General features: G+C 51.4%; 6 protein-coding genes across 6 annotated transcripts; 3 read left to right on the top strand and 3 right to left on the bottom strand.

The window, feature by feature from the left end:
- Positions 1-158: 158 nt before the first annotated feature.
- On the top strand, positions 159-2648 carry BO85DRAFT_453903 (ENTH-domain-containing protein). Its single transcript, XM_025661156.1, has 5 exons — positions 159-349; positions 445-476; positions 578-657; positions 733-814; positions 880-2648. The coding sequence occupies exons 1-5, from the start codon at positions 268-270 to the stop codon at positions 2215-2217; spliced, it is 1614 nt and encodes a 537-aa protein (XP_025510503.1). The 5' UTR covers positions 159-267; the 3' UTR covers positions 2218-2648.
- Positions 2649-2758: 110 nt separating this feature from the next.
- Positions 2759-3798, bottom strand: BO85DRAFT_507183 (glutathione S-transferase family protein; the record flags this gene model as incomplete). The annotated part of the gene is made up of 4 exons (XM_025664389.1): positions 2759-3096; positions 3186-3449; positions 3517-3676; positions 3748-3798. 4 exons carry the CDS (start codon positions 3796-3798, stop codon positions 2759-2761), a joined length of 813 nt encoding a protein of 270 aa, XP_025510502.1.
- A 1039-nt stretch (positions 3799-4837) lies between these two features.
- Positions 4838-6169, bottom strand: BO85DRAFT_463779 (adaptor protein NBP2; the record flags this gene model as incomplete). The annotated part of the gene is made up of 1 exon (XM_025661942.1): positions 4838-6169. One exon carries the CDS (start codon positions 6167-6169, stop codon positions 4838-4840), a length of 1332 nt encoding a protein of 443 aa, XP_025510501.1.
- A 1628-nt stretch (positions 6170-7797) lies between these two features.
- On the bottom strand, positions 7798-9333 carry BO85DRAFT_199253 (uncharacterized protein). Its single transcript, XM_025654511.1, has one exon. The coding sequence runs from the start codon at positions 9176-9178 to the stop codon at positions 8120-8122; it is 1059 nt and encodes a 352-aa protein (XP_025510500.1). The 5' UTR covers positions 9179-9333; the 3' UTR covers positions 7798-8119.
- Positions 9334-12251: 2918 nt separating this feature from the next.
- Positions 12252-12869, top strand: BO85DRAFT_472577 (uncharacterized protein; the record flags this gene model as incomplete). The annotated part of the gene is made up of 1 exon (XM_025662565.1): positions 12252-12869. A coding segment is annotated over one exon (512 nt), but the record flags the coding sequence as incomplete, so codon positions are not given.
- A 231-nt stretch (positions 12870-13100) lies between these two features.
- On the top strand, positions 13101-16698 carry hmg1 (HMG-CoA reductase; the record flags this gene model as incomplete). Its single annotated transcript, XM_025663806.1, has 4 exons — positions 13101-13442; positions 13517-13882; positions 13943-16290; positions 16359-16698. 4 exons carry the CDS (start codon positions 13101-13103, stop codon positions 16696-16698), a joined length of 3396 nt encoding a protein of 1131 aa, XP_025510498.1.
- Between the last annotated feature and the right edge of the window lie 2129 nt (positions 16699-18827).

Here is an 18827-nt window from a genome sequence, read left to right as displayed (position 1 = left end):
GAAGATAATAACCATCATCAGTCTGTCATGATTGAGTGTTATCCGTGAATAAGTTGTTTCAATGGAGGCCGAGCCATGGACGGGTCAGGGGTCGCCACGTGACGGCTTGGGGCCCAACGGCGATCGATGCCAGCTGGAGGCGATGGCATCTCAACTTCCGCCTCTACCTCCACTGCTGCTTGCCCTCCTGTCCTTGTTCCCGCAGGTCTTTCCTGTTACGGTTTCAATTGATTTTGTGCTAGATTCTCCATCTGTGCTGTGTGCGCCATGGATTTCTCCAACCTCAAAGAACAGGTCAGCAACCTGACCTTGTATGATCTCAAGGCGGGAGTCCGCAAGGTCCAGAATGGTACGTCCCCGCGGTGACCCCAGAACGCTTTCCTGTCATTTTGGATGGCCTCGGATTCTGTTCCTTTGATGCAGGCGATTTACTGACTCTTATAGCGGTCATGAACTATACCGAGATGGAGGCCAAGGTCCGTTCCTACTATCCCGCCAGTTCCGTCCCGCCACGAGCCCCGGGCCTCCGCACCCCGTGTGGTCGTATCCCTTGAAGCACAACACTCACGTTGGACAGGTCCGAGAAGCTACAAACAATGAACCTTGGGGCGCTTCGAACACACTTATGCATGAGATTGCTAGTGGAACCCATAGCTAGTCAGTGTTTCCGCCCCCGTCGCATGGCCTAGCGAGGACTCCCCTGGAGTACTAATGACGTGTCGCAACATACAGTCAATTGCTCAACGAGATCATGCCTATGATTTACAAGCGCTTCACAGACAAGACATCGGAGGAATGGCGACAGATCTACAAGGTGAGTCCTGTTTTCTCCTATTCTCTCCGCGACACATGTGGACCACGGCTTACGATGCGCGACAGGCGCTCCAACTTTTAGAGTTCCTTGTCAAGAACGGATCCGAACGAGTTGTCGACGATGCCCGCTCTCACATGTCCTTGATTCGGATGCTTCGCCAATTTCACTACATCGACCAGAACGGAAAGGACCAGGGTATCAACGTGCGCAACAGGTCATCGGAGTTGGTTAAGCTGCTCGGTGACGTCGACTTGATCCGCTCGGAGAGGAAGAAGGCCAGGGCCAACCGCAACAAGTTTGGTGGATTTGAGGGTGGCTCGCACATTGGCGGTGGCATGTCCAGCTCTAGCTCCGGCAGGTATGGCGGCTTTGGCAGTGACAGCCTCTCATTTGGCGGGTACAGTGGAGGTGTCTACGGTGACGGTGGTGGATTCGGAGGCAACACAGGCGATTTCGGGGACTCCGGGAGACGTTCCAATCGCTTCGAGGAATATGACGAGTATGATGAGGCCGATGCTAGTCCCCCGCGCCGGCGCGGGCCCAGCCCTCCCCATGCTAGTGCTACTCGCCAGGCTAAACAGCCGGCCGCTCCTGCTCCTAAGGAACCCGAGCAAGACTTGTTCGACTTTGGAGAGGAGGAGACTGTCACGACATCTGTCAGCGCTTCCAAGAAGCCTGCCACAGGCAATGGCCTAGATATCCTCGACACCCAGCCTGCTGACGACGACGACTTTGACGATTTCCAATCCGCCACGCCTGCGCCTGCGCCGGCATCGTCAGCCCAGTTTGCCATTCCCCCGCCGGCCTCCACTGTCAGCACGACCTCCAGCACGCAGTTCGCTGCCCCCAAGCCAGTCTCGGCCACCCAGGGCTCAAACCTGAACGGCATTGTAGGCTTCACCTCGATGACCCCTACCCCGACCTCGAGCACGATGGCGTCTCCCACACTCTCCCAGAGCTCCCTGGCACAGACCCAGAAACCCGCGCAACCCAAGCCTAGTGGCTTCCAGGCGGCCACTCCCAACTACTTCACCTCTGTTTCTACTCTCTCCAACACGACTCAACAACCTGCTATGGGTCACCGGCCCAACATGCCTTCCACCTCCTCTTTCACTTCCACCACGCCCTCTACCCCTTCTGCCGCCAACAAGCCCGCTGCCCCCAAGGCATCCGGTGACGTCTTTGGATCTCTCTGGTCCAGCGCCAGCGCCAGCGCCGGTATTCAGAAGAACAACACGGGCGGAAACAAGGGCCCTAACCTAGCCAGCATGGCCAAGCAAAAGGCTAGCGCCGGCATCTGGGGCGCTCCCGCTGCTTCAGGCAGTCCTGCATTCAACCAGAGCAGCAGCAGCGGGGCGCCGAAGACAACGGGAAGCTCTGGCCTAGACGACCTACTGGGCTAGGTCAATGACTATCTCAGCTCGACCTTTACATCATTGTCTTCTTCTTTTCCCCGCTTAGCTGAATGTTCTTTTTCTTTCTTTCCTTTTTGGCACTGTTCGAGTGACTGTGTGTATACCGTAGTACGAATATTTCTTCTTTTATTTTATTTGCTTGCGTGCAAGATCTAAAATAGCAGGCCTACCCTAACTCACTTTTTTCTCCTTTCATCTATTCTGCTATCTACCTATTGCCTCTAGCCGATTCTTCGTGTGACTACTCCAGATATATTCTCGTTCTCCCGTGGCATAATAGCTCGGCTCCCCTATTTCCCTGGTATGACATGGTATAGTACGTTTACTTACCTATGAACATACCCTTCGGTCTATTTGTTTTCCAATTGAAAAGCAGAAAAGTTCTACAGGATGCAATTTAATTAGAATTGACTTATCAACTTGATCTATGTAGGATCCAATCATTAACTATCTCTTATGCAAACCCCCCTCCTCCCCCCCAAAAACCTTCTCATATCCTCGAATACTAACATACATCTAACTAAGACCTTTAATTCCTTCCAGTACTACTAGTAAGCAACAACTCAGGATGAACCTCCTCATCATACCCCTCCCCCACCCCCCTCCCCACCGCCGGCCTCTCCTCAATCCTCTCAACCCACCTCCTCAGCAGCGGAAACCTACCCATTTCCTCCTCACTAATCGTCATCCTCTTCCACGCCCTTATCCACGCATACGCATTGATATCCGCAATACTATACTTCCCTCGTCCCTCGCCCACCAAGTACTCCCTCGCTTCACCACCATCACCAGTCAACCTATTAGATAGATGCATTTCCAGCACGTTATAAATCCGAAGCGTCTCGGCTTTGAACTTCTCGATAGCATCTTCACCCCAGAATTATGAGCACATCTCATATATATATATATATAGTATCTCCTATAGGATGGGGAATGGGACAGGATAAATAACTTACAAGAATCCACCACCACCCCCGCGAACCTCTTAAAATGATTCAACCCCGCCTGCTGGGGCTGTCCAGAAGCAGACCAGAAGAATAACCACTGGAGGAGTTGGGATTTGTAAACCGGTGAGGAGGAGGAGGAGGAGGAGGAGAAGTGGAAGTGGTGGTCTGGGTCGTATGTTTCGACGAGGTAGAGGAGTATGGCGGAGGATTCCATTACCGTTATTGGGGATGATGGGTTGTGGGGGTTGTTGTCGATGAGGAGGGGGATTTTGCCTATCATCTATTGTTTAATGTGGGAGGGATATATATGTAAGTCTTAGAAAGAAAAGAAGAGACTGACCGTTAGGATTCAGCGCCAGAAACCACGGCTGCTTCTGCTCGTCCGTGTCGAGGTCGATTAGGGTTGTGGTCCATTGTAAGCCGTATTTGGCGGAGAGTTCTTCGAGGAGGATCTGGACTTTTTTGCCGTTGGGGGTGCTGGTTGTTAGGAGGTGGAGGCCCTATCTTTATTCTCAGTTTGGTGTATTGAGGGATAGTAGTAGGGTGTAGGGTGGGTTGGGGTTGGGGTTACCTTTGTGTTTTTGATTCTGGGTGGTGTTGTTGGTGTGAATGGGCTTGTCATTGTGGTGGGCAGTTTTGTAGAGTCCGTTGGAGTGATTGTGGACAGTTGATAATAGTAGTAGTAGTATTTATATGTCAATCTCACCATAGCATGATGATGGCATCATCCAATCCTTGTCCGACGGATGTCCGGATTGATCACAGTAGTAAGCATCTAGCCCTTCTTTGAATGCTAGGCATCAACTAGAACCCCGGTTTGAACTAAAGAAAGCTCGGCTTAGAGGCTCCAGATCCCTGTCATGGTACGTAGTATAAGTTTCGGGATATGTAACTACATCTCCTTGATTTGATGGGTATTCCTCCTCTCTTTTGGTTCATCAACCAGGACTATTGATCAGTCGAGACAGGGGCATGCCATTACTACTACCAACAAAAGTATTACCGGCATTGGATGAGATGAGTTTGACTGTGGTCGTATACTACGAAATATCTTAGGACAGGAAAATGAATAGTAGTCAACATTGCTCATAAATCACATATGTATAGATGGATAAACATAACTAACGCTGTTGGAGGTATATGAATACTTCGATCACACGCTGTATGCTAGGGAATGCTTTTGTTTTCACAGAAAAGCAAGCAAGCCAGCCTACAACCATAATCTAATGCATTGACGCCATCGCTCAAGTACAGAAACATATATACAGGCACATTTGCCCTCCCCTTTCCCACATTTGAAACAGTCACCCCTCACCCTCACCCTCACTCACACTCAGTCTCTCCACATCTCTGCTACACTTCTCCCTTGTCATGAAATGATCATATCATGCATGTATGCATTCACAAACAGCCGTCCCGTTCAAATGGTGGTATTCCAACAATAGCAGTTCCAGCCGGGGAACAACAAGAACAGTAAGGAAATATAAAAAGAAGAAATGAAAAGAAACAGGATGATGCAATCATGTTTGGGTCGAGGTTCATCGGCCCTCAGGAGAGTAACATGGCCAGCAGCTATTATACTGGGTCACAGATTCATCAGAAGCTGAGATCATATGTACCTCCTTAGCAGGACATAATGTCCCAGTATTGCAGGTATGAAACTAGGCCGCCTTCTTTTCAGGGAAGTCTTGCGGGGCTTCGAGCCCCTGATCTTCTGCCGGGAAATGTGACATGTTCGAATCTGTCTTGCCACCGCTAGCCAGCTGCGAAGACTCCCTCTTTGCCCCGTTGGAGACATGCTCGACGTTCACGTAGGTCGACTCCAGTGGGAGCTGTTCGTCTTGCGTGGGTGTAATAGCTTGCTGGGAATCTGTCGACTCCGGGCTCAGGTACGTGTTGTTCTCTTCGTCCGCATCAGGCTCGCCGTTCAACGACGTCAGCCCTCCCTCGATATCTCGAAGCAGACGCACAAACTCTTCTGGTACCAGCCCGCTCTCTCCAGTCTTGGGATCCTCCGCAACAAGCCAGCCCTGACCGTGACGGTACGAGACAAAGATCACCTGCCCTTCAGTGAGGGGCAGCTCGTTCTCATGCTCTCTTGTGAAATCGAACAGCGCAACCGCTTTTCCGTGCATCTCCTCATCAGGGCACCCCACAGCAAACTGGAAGTCACGCGAGTACCGATGATCCCCGGCATAGTCGTCTTCAGAATCAAAGTCCGCCTCATGTCCATAGGCTTGATAGTCATATGAGCCCACATGAGAATACCGGCTTTCGTTCGCCGGATACGTGACATACTCGCCGCCCGGTCCATCCTCCAAAGCGTCGTCATCGTTCACATAGTACGTCTCACTGCCGTCCGCGTTCATACTGACGAGCGTACCCCGGTCGGTATCTGCCTCATAGCCCATGCCTTGATGCTCGCGGCCACCAGGGCCCCTGGCTTTCCGTCCATTAAGGTCAGTTCCGGTGGACTTGTTTTTCCGGTGACGCGGGGCGGAAAAGACTGGGCTGTGCAGGTCTTCATCCTCGCTATACGGCGGTCCATCGCCAAAGGACATGGCGGGAAGTTGCTGGTGCCCATAGCTATGATCGGTGGTCCACGGTCCCACGGACCATTGGCCACGAGAACTATCCCACGGGGCCGGAGGATCGGACAGGCGCCGTTGCTCACTTGCCGGGGTGGACACCACCGATGCACGAGGCGGCAATGGGCCGTAGTGAAGAGGATGGATAGGAGGATACGCAAAGTCGCGAACCAGCGCATACGGTAAGCTGGAATGAAAGACAGGAAAGACGTGGGATCCCGGCCGCGACCGATTCTGAGAAGCTAAGGAAACATTAGAGTGCGTGGAGAGACGATCCTTTGCGTACGAGGAGGATCGCTGACGGCCCTGCCGCTTAACTGGGGAGTCTGTGATTATGGGAGGCAAAACCGTTAGGTTCGAGGAAGCCGTGGGCTGCGATGAGGGGGCCGAGGTTGTGGAAGCCATGATGATGGTCATGAGTCCTCAAAGGTAATGATCAGAGCGGAAGAAAGAATGATTACGTGTCGAAGATGTCGTGTGAGGTAATGTCGGGTCGGATGTTTGTCGCTTGAGAGGGGATAGAAAAGCTGGAGAACCGATCCGCCCTAGTTTCGCATCGCGATCGTTCTGCCACGAAATTCTACTGCCAGATCCCGCCCGAAGGTTATTTCAAGGAAACTCTCGCACCAAGAATATGTATGCGAAAGCATGCGACTCAAATCGGAGGGATGTCTCGTGAGCTCCTTGCGTACAGCACGATGCAGATCTGGGACTGGGAGGACGCTGCGCGCCGAAACAAGTCTGAATCAACCGGAGAGGGCACTAGACGACCGGCGACAAGTTAATGGACTGCGGCTAGACGCCAAAGAAGCGAGGTGGCCGCAATGGAATGTCTGACAGGTCCGGGTATAATCGACAGCGAACGGACAGGTACAGCGCGGCTATCGACCTCAAGAGCAAGCACCGCGGGGATCTTCGATGGCGGGCAGCTGTTCCCCTCTCTCTGTCTCAGGCCAAGAAATATTAAACACAACGACGTTGACTGCACCGACCAGGCGGCTGCAGGGGTGGCAGACAAGATTTGATGAGCGACAGCCAATGCCCGGTGGATGGGAGGTTTGCAGCGAAGCAGGTGGGAGAAAAATAAGAGGAGGTTGTTTCGAGAGCGTTTGGGTCCCGCGCTTGGGAGTTCGGGATGGTCGAAGGCAAAACTGGGGATGCTAAAATTAGCAACGAGGGCAGGGTCGAAAAAGCGCCACTCTGAGAGGACGGCGACTACCGAACCCAATGACAAACGGGAGATAAAAAGAGGGGAGGCAGGAAGGGAGGAGATTGATTGATTGATTGATTGAATATTGAGGGGGGGAGGAAAATAAGAAAGAGGGGATGAGCGCCAGGAGAGGAGGACAAGACACTCAGCTGCAGGAAGCAGGAGAAAGATGACACACAGGATAAGGGACGGTGGAGCGAGAAAGGGCAGAGAGAGCCAAAGAGCGAGAGAGAGAGAGAATGAATGAATGGTAGGGGCGAGAGGGTGCGACAAGAGGTTTGCCAGTGCCGGAGATTACTGCTAACTTACCTGCCGTGAAGGCTCCGACTGAAGCGTTAAGGATCAACGAGGCGCAGTCACCGATGCGGTGGAGTTCAAGGATTCAGAAACCCGCTGGCATGCAGGGTCACTGTCTTTCGAGGCCGGACAGTCAGGCAATTGAGGGTTTCTCCAGGGCAGAAAAAGGGAGAGGAGTAGACGCAGTTGATCGGGGTGAATAATCCGGGGTCTTTCCTGATTCTAAACCAACATCTTCCACTCCTTCAAGCTCGTTTTCTTTTTTTGTCTGGGAAGTTTGAAGATTCACCCTCTCCACGTGACTACCCACGCGTGGCTTAGCGTGTTTCAGGTGTGGATGCCTCGGGCCATCGCCGAACGGGCCACTTGGTGCCTCAGCAGTGAGGCATCACAATGCTCCTGCTCTGCTCTTGTCTCTCCACATGCCTTTCTGCCTTGCATGGCTCATAGTAGCTACTATTTTCCCACCACGCCCCAGCCACTAGACGACAGCCAGCCACTCTAATTATATCTATTGGTCCCGGATATAGGATGCGCACTTACTCCTCGTGGTCCTGCGGTGGATCTATTTCTATTTAGTTTATTTCCCATCCACCTATCTACCATGTAGTACCCTAAGAAAAGCACAATGAATGGAATCCGGCATTTCAATTGTCTATTGATCAGAAGGGTCTAGTCAAACAAAGATCAAAGAGTGACTGTCATCAATCCCGGCTAGGCCCGCCTAGCTCGAGCGGCAGAAGAGAATGTAAAAGCTAGCCCGCTCTCTTCGGAGGGTATACAATGCATTCCAAATCCCCAGCTATTGGGAACGCAAGGGATCCACATCCAAAGCAAGGTCTTTTCGATCAAGTGCTCCCAGCCAAGGCAGCACTGCTAGTCCAAGGTATATGTGTCGTGATGACTGTCGTCAATGTGAGAACTCTAAAAGGCGCCACCGAGGTTGGTGTTGGCGTCGGAGCCGGCGTCGTCGAACTTGGCGCAGAACTGCTTCCAACCTCCGTACTATCAGTGCTAGATCCCATCACCTCGGCAAACTCAGACGGAATGGCTGCGCTGTCGAGGGACTGGCCCTCCACATATCCCTCCTGGACGTGCGTCTGAGTCGTAGGGCTATCGACCACATCTACATCAATGCAAGTGGTATAGATTTCCTGCTTGCCGTTGGGGAGTGACGGGTCCACGCCAGGAGCCGTGGGCCAATTCCAGACCCAGTAGAGCGTATACGGCTTGCCTGTAGGTGCATTCGATGGTAGCGCGATGTCCTGCTGGCACCACAAGTCTGCGCCCATCAGTTGGTCCGCCACGTGGGGGTACACGGCTTGACGATGTTCGGAGATATTGCCATTGTTGATCTGATAGCAACGGCCGTCGTCAAAGTTTTGCTTCGACAAGAGAACGCCGCGTCGATCCCCTCCCGTACCGTCGCGATTCCAGGAATTGAAGACGTCCAGGAAGTTCTCCTCCTCCTTCGGCTCGGTAGTTCCGTAGACGTAGATTGTCCCTCTATTCTTTGGCTTTCCCGGTTGATTCCAAGGTAGAGTCACATGGCCGTTTTCTTGGTAGCGAAGAGCGATGGGGGAGCCGGCAGATGCCTGCAGCCGCGGGCTACCCTCGGTTTGATTTCGTGTTCGCTGCGTGCTTTTGCACATCTTGTCGGTGGGAAGAATTAGACTCTGGTTGGCTCGATCATTTGGTGGAATCAGGTAAGTCATGGTCGTGTCGCTGAACCCGGGAGTCGTGCGATGAACATTGCCTCGAGCGTAGCCTGGAGTTCCGATGAAAGTTCCATTCGCTGCGATGGCAAGCAGCTGTTCAATCCACGAATGTGCGTTTGCCGTCGAGAAGAGGAGGACCAGCAAGAGCAACCTCAGAGCGCTGCTGAGAGGTTGGCCTGTGAGCCCCATCTTATATAGCCACTGTATGTTTTCTTTAACTTGCAAATCAAGATACACAGTATCTTTACTCGGATAGTGCACCAACCAGTGGTGTCTATAAAGGTGGCAGTCTGTTTGTAGTAATTAGTGTTTAGAAGAAGGTTGACCGGGGCAATATATTGAGTGAGCAAGGATACGCACAAACTATATACTCATGCCCAAGAACACTTCTAGGCTTTCCTATTTGATCCTCTGTGTTATCGAAGTACCTCAATAGGCGGTACAACAACAATAGGAGGAACAAAGAAGATTTTGGCAAACAAAGCGATTGTCTGGTCACAAAAGGCAGAGGCTCAGCAAGTTGACAATAGGACGAACCCACAATAAGTATTCATCTGAATGTCCCGCTCTCCATCTTTATCTTCTTCTCTATAGCCCGTGTTTGCTCGCAGCCCGAAAGAAAACATATGGGGATCGACCACAATGCCCAATGTGATCAGGTCATTTGAAACACGCCCATCCTGGCAAGTGAATAAACCAGCGCCAAGGGATATTATTCTTTGCAGGCGCTAAGGATGATGCCAGAAACGATTGGAACTTATCGTCATGGTCTATTCATAGCCAATCGATCGCCATTCTCGTCCTACCAAGCTTTTCTGGTTCCCGATATGTCGCAGATAAAGATCTTGAGTCATTGGTAATAGCTGCTGGATTGAGCCGTACGACAAAGCTGATTGAGTCAAACGTGCATAGCAAGGTACCCTGGGCATCAAAATCTGAAATTAGCAACAGCGCTTAATCTGGTTGGAAGCAAGATCTCATGACAGAAAGTGTGTTATAGACGATCTCCCGTGTTGCAGATGTGAAGACGTTGAAGACCATCGAGGGCGCTAATTGGCTTGGGTGTCCTCAGTAGCGCTCCGTCGTGCAGAACTAATACAGGTGACACACGAGGCACATGTGTGTTTGATTTTGCTCTATGACTTGCATCAAGGCTTCAGAATTCTCTTCGCCTACCGCGCAGACATCTGCTGATATTGGATGTAGAGGCGCCGTGATGGGGATCGCTGAAACATGGGCGCCCCGCTTTCTCTAGCCTGAGCAAACAAAGCGCGCTGACAAGACTTGATTCCCAGACAAGCTAAATAGATGGTCGGTCAGTAGTAATTCAGATGGTCCTGGAATAATGAAGCTGTATCTGAATAAAGCAGAAACTTATAATGTGATCTGTCAGCTATCAAGCTTTCCGTCAGTCGTTCTAGTGCCTGTCGCATACCATGCATGAGATGGGTGACAGGTCTTCTCGGGTACCACATCCTAACCACATTATTCAGTGACACATCCACAATGGCCACTGCAGCTTTTCAGCGGCCTTGTCCGTTAGCAGACTCAGCCAAAGCAAAGAGCTGAACCTGTCGCACCTGAATGTTTCTTCCACGCTCATTTTGCCCTTCCTTGGCGACTACGCGATCCCCACCGTCCCCATTGCTAAATCAAGTAAAATCCAGCGTCTCCGACCGTCGACGGTCCCATCAGTACCAATCATATCCAGACTCTGGCAACCTCTGATCCCGCGAGCGTTGTCCGACTACGCAGAAGCCATCGAACAAAATCAAACAGACAAATATCATGCCGTAATGTGATTGACACATTCGAGGGCAGTTCCAAACCTTCGTGTGCTCTCTGTGATATCACTCTGATCGCACTGGGTTGCGTACGCGCTTTGGCCCGCAAGCGAAATCTGGTTTTTCTTTAGGGTTTCCGAGATCTGCTGGTCGCTCGGTAGGGATACTGGTTTACAAAGTACGTTCAGGTCTCATGGGCCAGCAACTCGTCAAGTTTTGGATACCAGAGCTTCCGCTCATCCGTCGGTATACACACTGAAATCAGAAATATCATGCGAAGCGAAGCAGCAACGACCCGGATGGAACCCTTTTGTGGCAGAGATGAAAAGATTGATTAGATGAAAATAGGTGGGTATCGTGCGTTATCTCCGATGAATCACGACTCTTCAGTGGTCATGGTGTCCTTGTCCCGGTGTCCACCGTCCCACCCACCCCCGAAAGGATGAGGGAATATTCAGGACCTTGGGCTGCAGGCTGGAGTCCGATGTGGATGCAGCTTCAACCCAGATTGGATACTATGATAGAACTGACGATGGTAACTTACTTTTGATTACCTAACGCATTCAAGGCCGTTACGCCTTGCATGTCAAATACAAGTTGCGTACAAAGTTGGAGGAGGTAGAGCTGATGGTCATCTTCTTCTGATTATAGAGAGTCATTGATTGATGATTTGCTTGCGACATTCAGCCATACAAGACAGTCTTCTTCACTGAGGAGCTTGACTAACGGTGTCTATACCATGACTGTAAATATGCCATCAACTTGGATGTAATGACGATGCTACGACGGATAGTACATGTTTCGCGACCCTATTTAAGAGCCGGTTTTCCTGTAGGACCCTTGCTTTTGAGCAGACTCCTGGGCCATTATTTAAGAAGAAGCGGTCTCCTGAAGACTTGGATGTTACTGCCGAGTCAGTCCAATCCATCTGAAGCAAGGTTGATGAGAGATAACCGAGTGCTTTGATAACGTTCTGGCATGTCACCGAAGAAAACTCCGTCTGAGTTAGTCCGCAAAACATCTAGATGACTTGGGACACTAGTAAGGTAGACCCTGTCACGATGTAGTAGGTGTACCAATCGCGCTGCTTGCCGGGAGGCTGAAGTTTCTGTTTGCCCGTCTTGGTTTGCCCAGGCTTCAGGGGGTAGTGCCGGGAATTATGTAGATGGTGACACTAGACACATTTGGAACCCTGCGTACAACGTAATCTGGGATCTGGTTCGACGAGCATTTGTGTCACTTGATTGAATCTGAGCTGAGGGTGGCGGCGTTGGTTTCAATACAGCTCACATCATCCCTAGTGGTATGAAGGTGGTTATTTGGACTGGGTGAATGGGTGGCCTGAGGCTGGCAGCTTCCCGAGAAGCGGAGTTACGGTCAGGTTGGTAAAAGTACGGATTGGCTGGTAAGGGAATAATACCCACCAGGCAAAAGAACAATGGTACCGTTTCCAGGCTACTAAAACCATCCCAAGTAATTCCCGTTTGGGCTGGTCCGGTCCTCGCTACCTCGACTCTGCTTCCTATTTGAATTCTTTATTGTCGGCCGCTCCCCCCCTCCTCTCTCTCCACTCGTTTCCCTTCTTCTTCCTCTTCTTTTTCTTCTCCCATTATTCATCTCCCCAAGCTCTGATCGACGGCGTAAAGAGTCGATCCTAGGGCCCTGCATAAATTCTGCCTTACTTACCAGGATTGTTGGGAACCTGCTACCGACACTACCCACGGACTATCAGCGGACCGCATATCCGCGCTTGCCTTTAATTGGTCGCGCTCTTTGGCGGTCTTGTGGTTCAAGCGGCGAAATTCACGGATTTACGATAATCCCACCGCCTGTGTGCCACGCCGTGGAAGTGCTTCCACATTTCGTTCCTCAGGGGCACGAATCGACCTGGAAATCCTTAAAGGGGTGTATTCAGTCAGAAGCCGTTGCTGGGAACTTGGCTCCAAGGCATAGCAAGAAGACGTGCGACATCTTCTCCGCTGCCAGGTAGGTTTCTTCCCGCGCTTCCCTCCTCTTTCGCCTCCGTCGGCATTTCAACGGTCTGATGTACTGATCGCACGCCTGCTATCATCCCTGCAGTCCCGATAAGCAACAGCTGGTTTATCGCTTTCGCCTCATGCCATTGACATTGGAGGAGGTACCCATAAGGTTCTGATACCTAGGAGAGTCTTCCGTGTGAAGCGTGGGACGGTGCACGCCTGTCATCTTTTTTTTCCTCGCAGGGTTTCACCGCGTTCACCCACCGTTCTCCCAGAGCGCTTTCCCCCCTCTAAGGCGTGGTCTACACCGCTCCTTTCGTTCGAATTTCTCGTCTGTCGACAACAATCATGGCAGCGACTTTGATCCCAAGGAAGTTCCGGTCTACGGACGCGGAGGAAGATGCTGAGCCTGGATGGCTCAAGCGTCAAGTCACCAGTGGCTTGCAATTCCTCTCTCGCCGTGCCTGTCTTCATCCCATTCACACGATCGTCGTATTCGCCCTTCTTGCCAGCACTACCTACGTCGGTCTCCTTGAAGGTAGTTTATTCGACTCTTTTAGAAACCCTAAAGATGTTGCCGGCCAAGTGGATGTGGACACCCTTCTTCAGGGTAGTAGAAACCTACGTCTCGGGGAGAGTACTTCCTGGAAATGGCAGGTGGAAGATACTCTGACTGCCCAAGACTATGATGTAAGTCGGAAACTGGTCCATTAGTGTCAGACATCAGATGAATGTTCTTTTTCTAACAACCGCCGTTCAAACAGACTGCTCAACATATGGCATTGACGACCTTTATCTTCCCGGATTCCCTGTCGAAGTCAGCTTCCACCGGTCCTCTTGCCGATGGTGTCCCGATTCCTGCCAATACCTCCGCACAACGGGTGCCTCATACGCCGAATCTCTTCTCGCCTTTCTCCCATGACGCGTCTCTCGTGTTCACACTTCCTTTCGAGCAGGTCTCTCAGTTTTTGAAGGCTGTTCAGGAGATTCCCGAACCCTCTGTCGACGAGGATGAAGGTGAGCAGAAGAAATGGATTATGCGGGCTGCTCGCGGTCCGGCTTACGGATCCAGCGGAGCTCTCAAGCTTTGGCTGGCAGACGCATGGGGTTCCTTCGTGGATTTGGTCAAGGTACTTATGCCCTTTAGTTCTAAAATTTCATATGGCCCAGTCCATGCTAACCCGATGCAGCACGCTGAAACGATCGACATCGTCATCATGACTCTGGGATACCTTTCGATGCATCTCAGCTTTGTCTCGCTCTTCTTCTCGATGCGGCGTTTGGGCTCGAACTTCTGGCTTGCCACCACGGTTCTTTTCTCTGGATGCTTTGCCTTCCTCTTTGGTCTTCTGGTGACCACCAAGCTTGGCGTTCCCATCAATATGCTGCTTCTGTCGGAAGGTCTTCCGTTCCTGGTCGTGACCATTGGGTTCGAGAAGCCGATCATTCTCACCAGAGCTGTCCTGAGCGCTTCAGTTGATAAGCGCCAAGGTGCCCGGGCTGGCAAGACTGGTGGCCCAGTGGCTCCCAGCACTCCCCGGTCCATCCAGGATTCCATTCAGACTGCCATCAAGAAGCAAGGTTTTGAGATTGTTCGGGACTATTGTATCGAGATCGCCATTCTTGTGGCCGGTGCAGCTTCTGGAGTTCAAGGCGGTTTGAGGCAGTTCTGCTTCCTTGCAGCATGGATCCTGTTTTTCGACTGCCTCTTGCTGTTCACTTTCTACACCACTATCCTCTGTATCAAGCTCGAAATTACTCGCATCAAACGCCATGTCGCACTTCGCAAAGCCCTCGAGGAGGATGGGATTACCCAGCGTGTTGCGGAGAACGTCGCCGCGAACAATGATTGGCCCCAAGCAGGCTCGGAGAATGATGGAACCAGCGACGCCAGCCTTTTCGGAAAGAAGATCAAGTCTAGCAATGTCCGCCGCTTCAAGATCCTCATGGTTGGAGGCTTTATCCTGGTCAACGTTGTGAATCTCTCCGCGATTCCTTTCCGCAAGTCAACTGGTCTTCCCCTGTTGTCGCGCGTCTCCAATCTACTCGCTCCCACGCCGATTGATCCTTTCAAGGTGGCCGAGAATGGACTCGACTCGATCTATGTTTCCGCGAAGAGCCAGATGATGGAAACGATTGTGACCGTCATTCCCCCGATCAAGTATAAACTCGAGTACCCCTCTGTGCACTACGCTGCCTTTGGGGAGGGTCAGTCCTTTGACATCGAGTACAGCGACCAATTCTTGGACGCTGTTGGTGGCCGTGTCATCGAAAGCTTGCTGAAGAGTATTGAAGACCCGATTATCAGCAAATGGATTATCGCAGCTCTGACCCTGAGCATCGTCTTGAACGGTTATCTCTTCAACGCAGCCAGGTGGAGCATCAAGGAGCCTGAGACTGCCGCCCCTAAGGTGGAACCCCCGGAGCCCAAGGTTTATCCCACAATTGATCTGAACAACCAAGATGGCCCCAAGCGGACTGCTGGTGAATGCGAACTGTTTTTGAAGGAGAAGCGGGCTGCCTACTTGTCAGACGAGGAATTGGTTGACCTGTCATTGCGAGGCAAGATCCCGGGATATGCTCTAGAGAAGACCATGGAAAATGAGGACCTAATGAGCCGTCTCGATGCATTTACGCGCGCCGTCAAGATTCGCCGATCTGTCGTGGCCCGGACTCCCGCCACTTCTGAGTTCACGAGCTCCCTGGAAACCTCCAAGCTTCCTTACAAGGATTACAACTACACTCTGGTCCACGGTGCCTGCTGCGAGAATGTCATTGGTTATCTGCCTCTACCTGTTGGTGTTGCCGGTCCCCTCACGATTGACGGCCAAAGCTATTTCATCCCTATGGCTACTACTGAAGGTGTCTTGGTGGCTAGTACCAGCCGTGGTGCTAAAGCCATCAATGCCGGTGGTGGTGCGATTACAGTTCTGACTGGTGACGGCATGACGCGTGGTCCTTGTGTCGGCTTCCCTACGCTTGCACGAGCTGCGGCTGCCAAGGTTTGGCTTGACTCGGAAGAGGGCCAAAGCATCATGATGGCTGCATTCAACTCTACCAGCCGCTTCGCCCGACTTCAACACATGAAGACCGCTCTTGCTGGTACCTACTTGTACATCCGATTCAAGACCACCACTGGTGATGCTATGGGCATGAACATGATCTCCAAGGGTGTCGAAAAGGCGCTCAACGTGATGGCTACTGAGTGCGGCTTTGATGACATGGCCACCATCTCGGTTTCTGGTAACTTCTGTACTGATAAGAAGTCTGCCGCAGTGAACTGGATCGACGGACGTGGCAAGTCAGTTGTGGCTGAAGCTATCATTCCTGGAGAGATTGTTCGCAACGTCCTCAAGAGTGATGTAAATGCCCTCGTTGAGCTGAACACCAGTAAGAACCTGATTGGTAGCGCCATGGCGGGAAGCTTGGGTGGTTTCAATGCACATGCGTCCAATATTGTCACTGCTGTTTTCCTTGCTACTGGTCAAGATCCTGCCCAGAACGTGGAAAGCAGCAGTTGTATTACTACTATGAGAAAGTAAGTCATTCATGTCCATTACAAAGCTTATGACAGGGGAGCTATATACTGATTGCGATTACTTCTAGCCTTAACGGCAATCTTCAGATCGCTGTGTCGATGCCGTCCATCGAAGTCGGAACCATCGGCGGTGGCACGATCCTGGAAGGACAATCTGCCATGCTTGAATTCCTGGGGGTGCGCGGCTCTCACCCCACCAACCCTGGTGACAATGCCCGTCAGCTTGCACGGATCGTGGCTGCCGCAGTCCTTGCAGGTGAGCTGAGTCTGTGCTCTGCTCTTGCGGCAGGCCACCTTGTCCGGGCACACATGGCCCACAACCGCAGCGCTGCTCCTACGCGCTCAGCAACGCCTGTGTCTGCCGCCGTCGGCGCAGCTCGTGGCCTTGCTATGACCTCCTCGAAATGAACGGGGCGATTAATACATTCACGATCGCCTCGCCGACCCGCTACGTGATGAGATTATGTACACCGATAATACTGCTACTAGCAGATTCCCTTCCCCGAATTTCTCTCCGCCCACTTCTTCCTGACCTCCAAGATACCTTTTCTGGCATTTTTTGGCCCGTCGATACTTGGGATGGCGTTGCCGTTTGTCTTAGCAGTGCGGCAACCTGTATTGTACATTTTATAGCATATACATATTTCGTGGTTTGGCTTGTTATGTGGCCTGCGCATCTCATGCTGGACCGTGGGTGGAGCATGGAACCTCTGATGTGCTTGATATGAATCGACCAGACTACGGATCGATTGGCGGCGGGATATCGCAGAAGATCGGGAGATCATCAAAACCGAGTTCTTCAAGAGCAGGAAGATTCGCTGTTTGAGAGATTCGGTCATGCTGTTAATCGGATTATGTATGGAGTAAGATATCCAGGGGTTTGTTTCAAGTTATTTTTCTTTTATTATTTTCTCTTATTCTTTTCCATTTGGGGATCATTCTCTTCTTGGGATTGTCTATGCTCCTAGAGTCTGAGCCATTCCATCCTTCGCGGCAGACATTACATGTTTCTCGCCTTGTCCGCTGTGAGAGGAATAGTAGTTAGACGGGGTGGAAAGGGAAAGGCGTGACGGTGAGCTTCCCAGAAATGTGGAGTGGGAGGCACGGTAACTAGCACATTCACTTCTGGCTGGACTGGGCTGCTTCAAATGCTTCCTCCCCCCTGATAGACATGCAATACACTTAATACATCTAGTCTCCGGGATGCCGGGCAGTGCTGGGGTAAGTAAAAGTATAATTATAGCCCAGGCAACGAGACGAGCGAATCTAGCTCAAACGCACGGGAAAGAAAGCAGAAGAAGCGACCAGGAAGATGAATTGAAGGAGGTCTGGACCCCAAAGATCAGAGGATTGGAGGATGGCCGAAGCAGGCAGTAATTTGAGCACCTCCTGAACTAGCCTCGAACTATGTGGAGGCGTGCACTGGGTGAGGAAATGGAGCGAGCGTTGGGGGCTGGGCCAGAATGGGAAACTCGACTTCTTCTGACCAGAGTACATACATACAGCAAAGCCGTTTCAGCGATTGTGTGCATGTATCATGCAGCATCGAAACATGCTTGATGACTTCATTTTACTTGCATGTTACTTTATTTATACACCCTCTAGCGAATCACAATCCATGTGGGAAGGAGGAAGAAGCATGCTGCTGAAGAATGGAGGAAGGGGAGAGTGAGTGAGTGTCTTGTGTCAGTTCTGTCGGTTCCGCGGTCGGGGAAAAGGGAGAGTTGGTACTAACTCATTAAAGAGAAATGGGGGGGGGGGGCCACAAAGCATCACCGCCACACCGGGCGAGGCTCGATCGGTTCCTGGCGGGATGGGCGGTGGAGTATTATTTTGCAACTTGTCTTGTCTGGTCCCGTACCATACACAACCTACTTTAGCACCCAAAGGTTGAGGGCAGGATGAGCCAGTCGCGGTACTGTCTTTATCCCAGGCGATCTTTGGCTTTTGGTAGGGTTTAAAGAAGGTGGTTGTTTGTGTCTCAGAATGTAGTTGTAGCAACCCACTCAAAAGTTCTAGTGCCCGATGTCATGATGGAAAATGTCTCAGGTTTACTCGCGATAAGTAAGGATGGATCTTGGATAAGAATGATAACTCCAGCTGATCGCACATCCAAGATCGCAAGATCCGTGGAGGGAAAAAAAAAAAGTAAAGGTAAGTTGAAAAAGAACTTGTCCGCGACAGGCGCTTCTGGCATGGAGAGGTTGAGGTCGTACGAACATACCGTACCATACCTCCCAGGTATGTATGGTATGAACGGAGTTCTTTCCAAGCTTTCTAGTAAAGGTACCTGAGTAGGTATTGTGGATGTATCTTCCATCAGCCGCCAAATAATTTCCCGTTCCAAGAGGAAGTGGTCGTTGGCTCTCTGACTTGCTCACTCACCATCGTGTCCGCCCGTCCCCCCCCAGGCTCCATCTTTCTAGCCTAGCCCATCTCTCATCCATCTCCATTCATTCAGTCAGTCAGTCAGTCATTCATTCAACCTTTTCCCCCTTGGGTTCCAAGTCCTCTCTTCCCTCCCCCAAAAGAAGTTC

The sequence above is a fragment of the Aspergillus piperis genome (assembly GCF_003184755.1).
Source record: "Aspergillus piperis CBS 112811 unplaced genomic scaffold BO85scaffold_30, whole genome shotgun sequence".
Lineage (NCBI taxonomy): Eukaryota > Fungi > Ascomycota > Eurotiomycetes > Eurotiales > Aspergillaceae > Aspergillus > Aspergillus piperis.
This window is presented reverse-complemented; position numbering and strand designations above follow the sequence as displayed.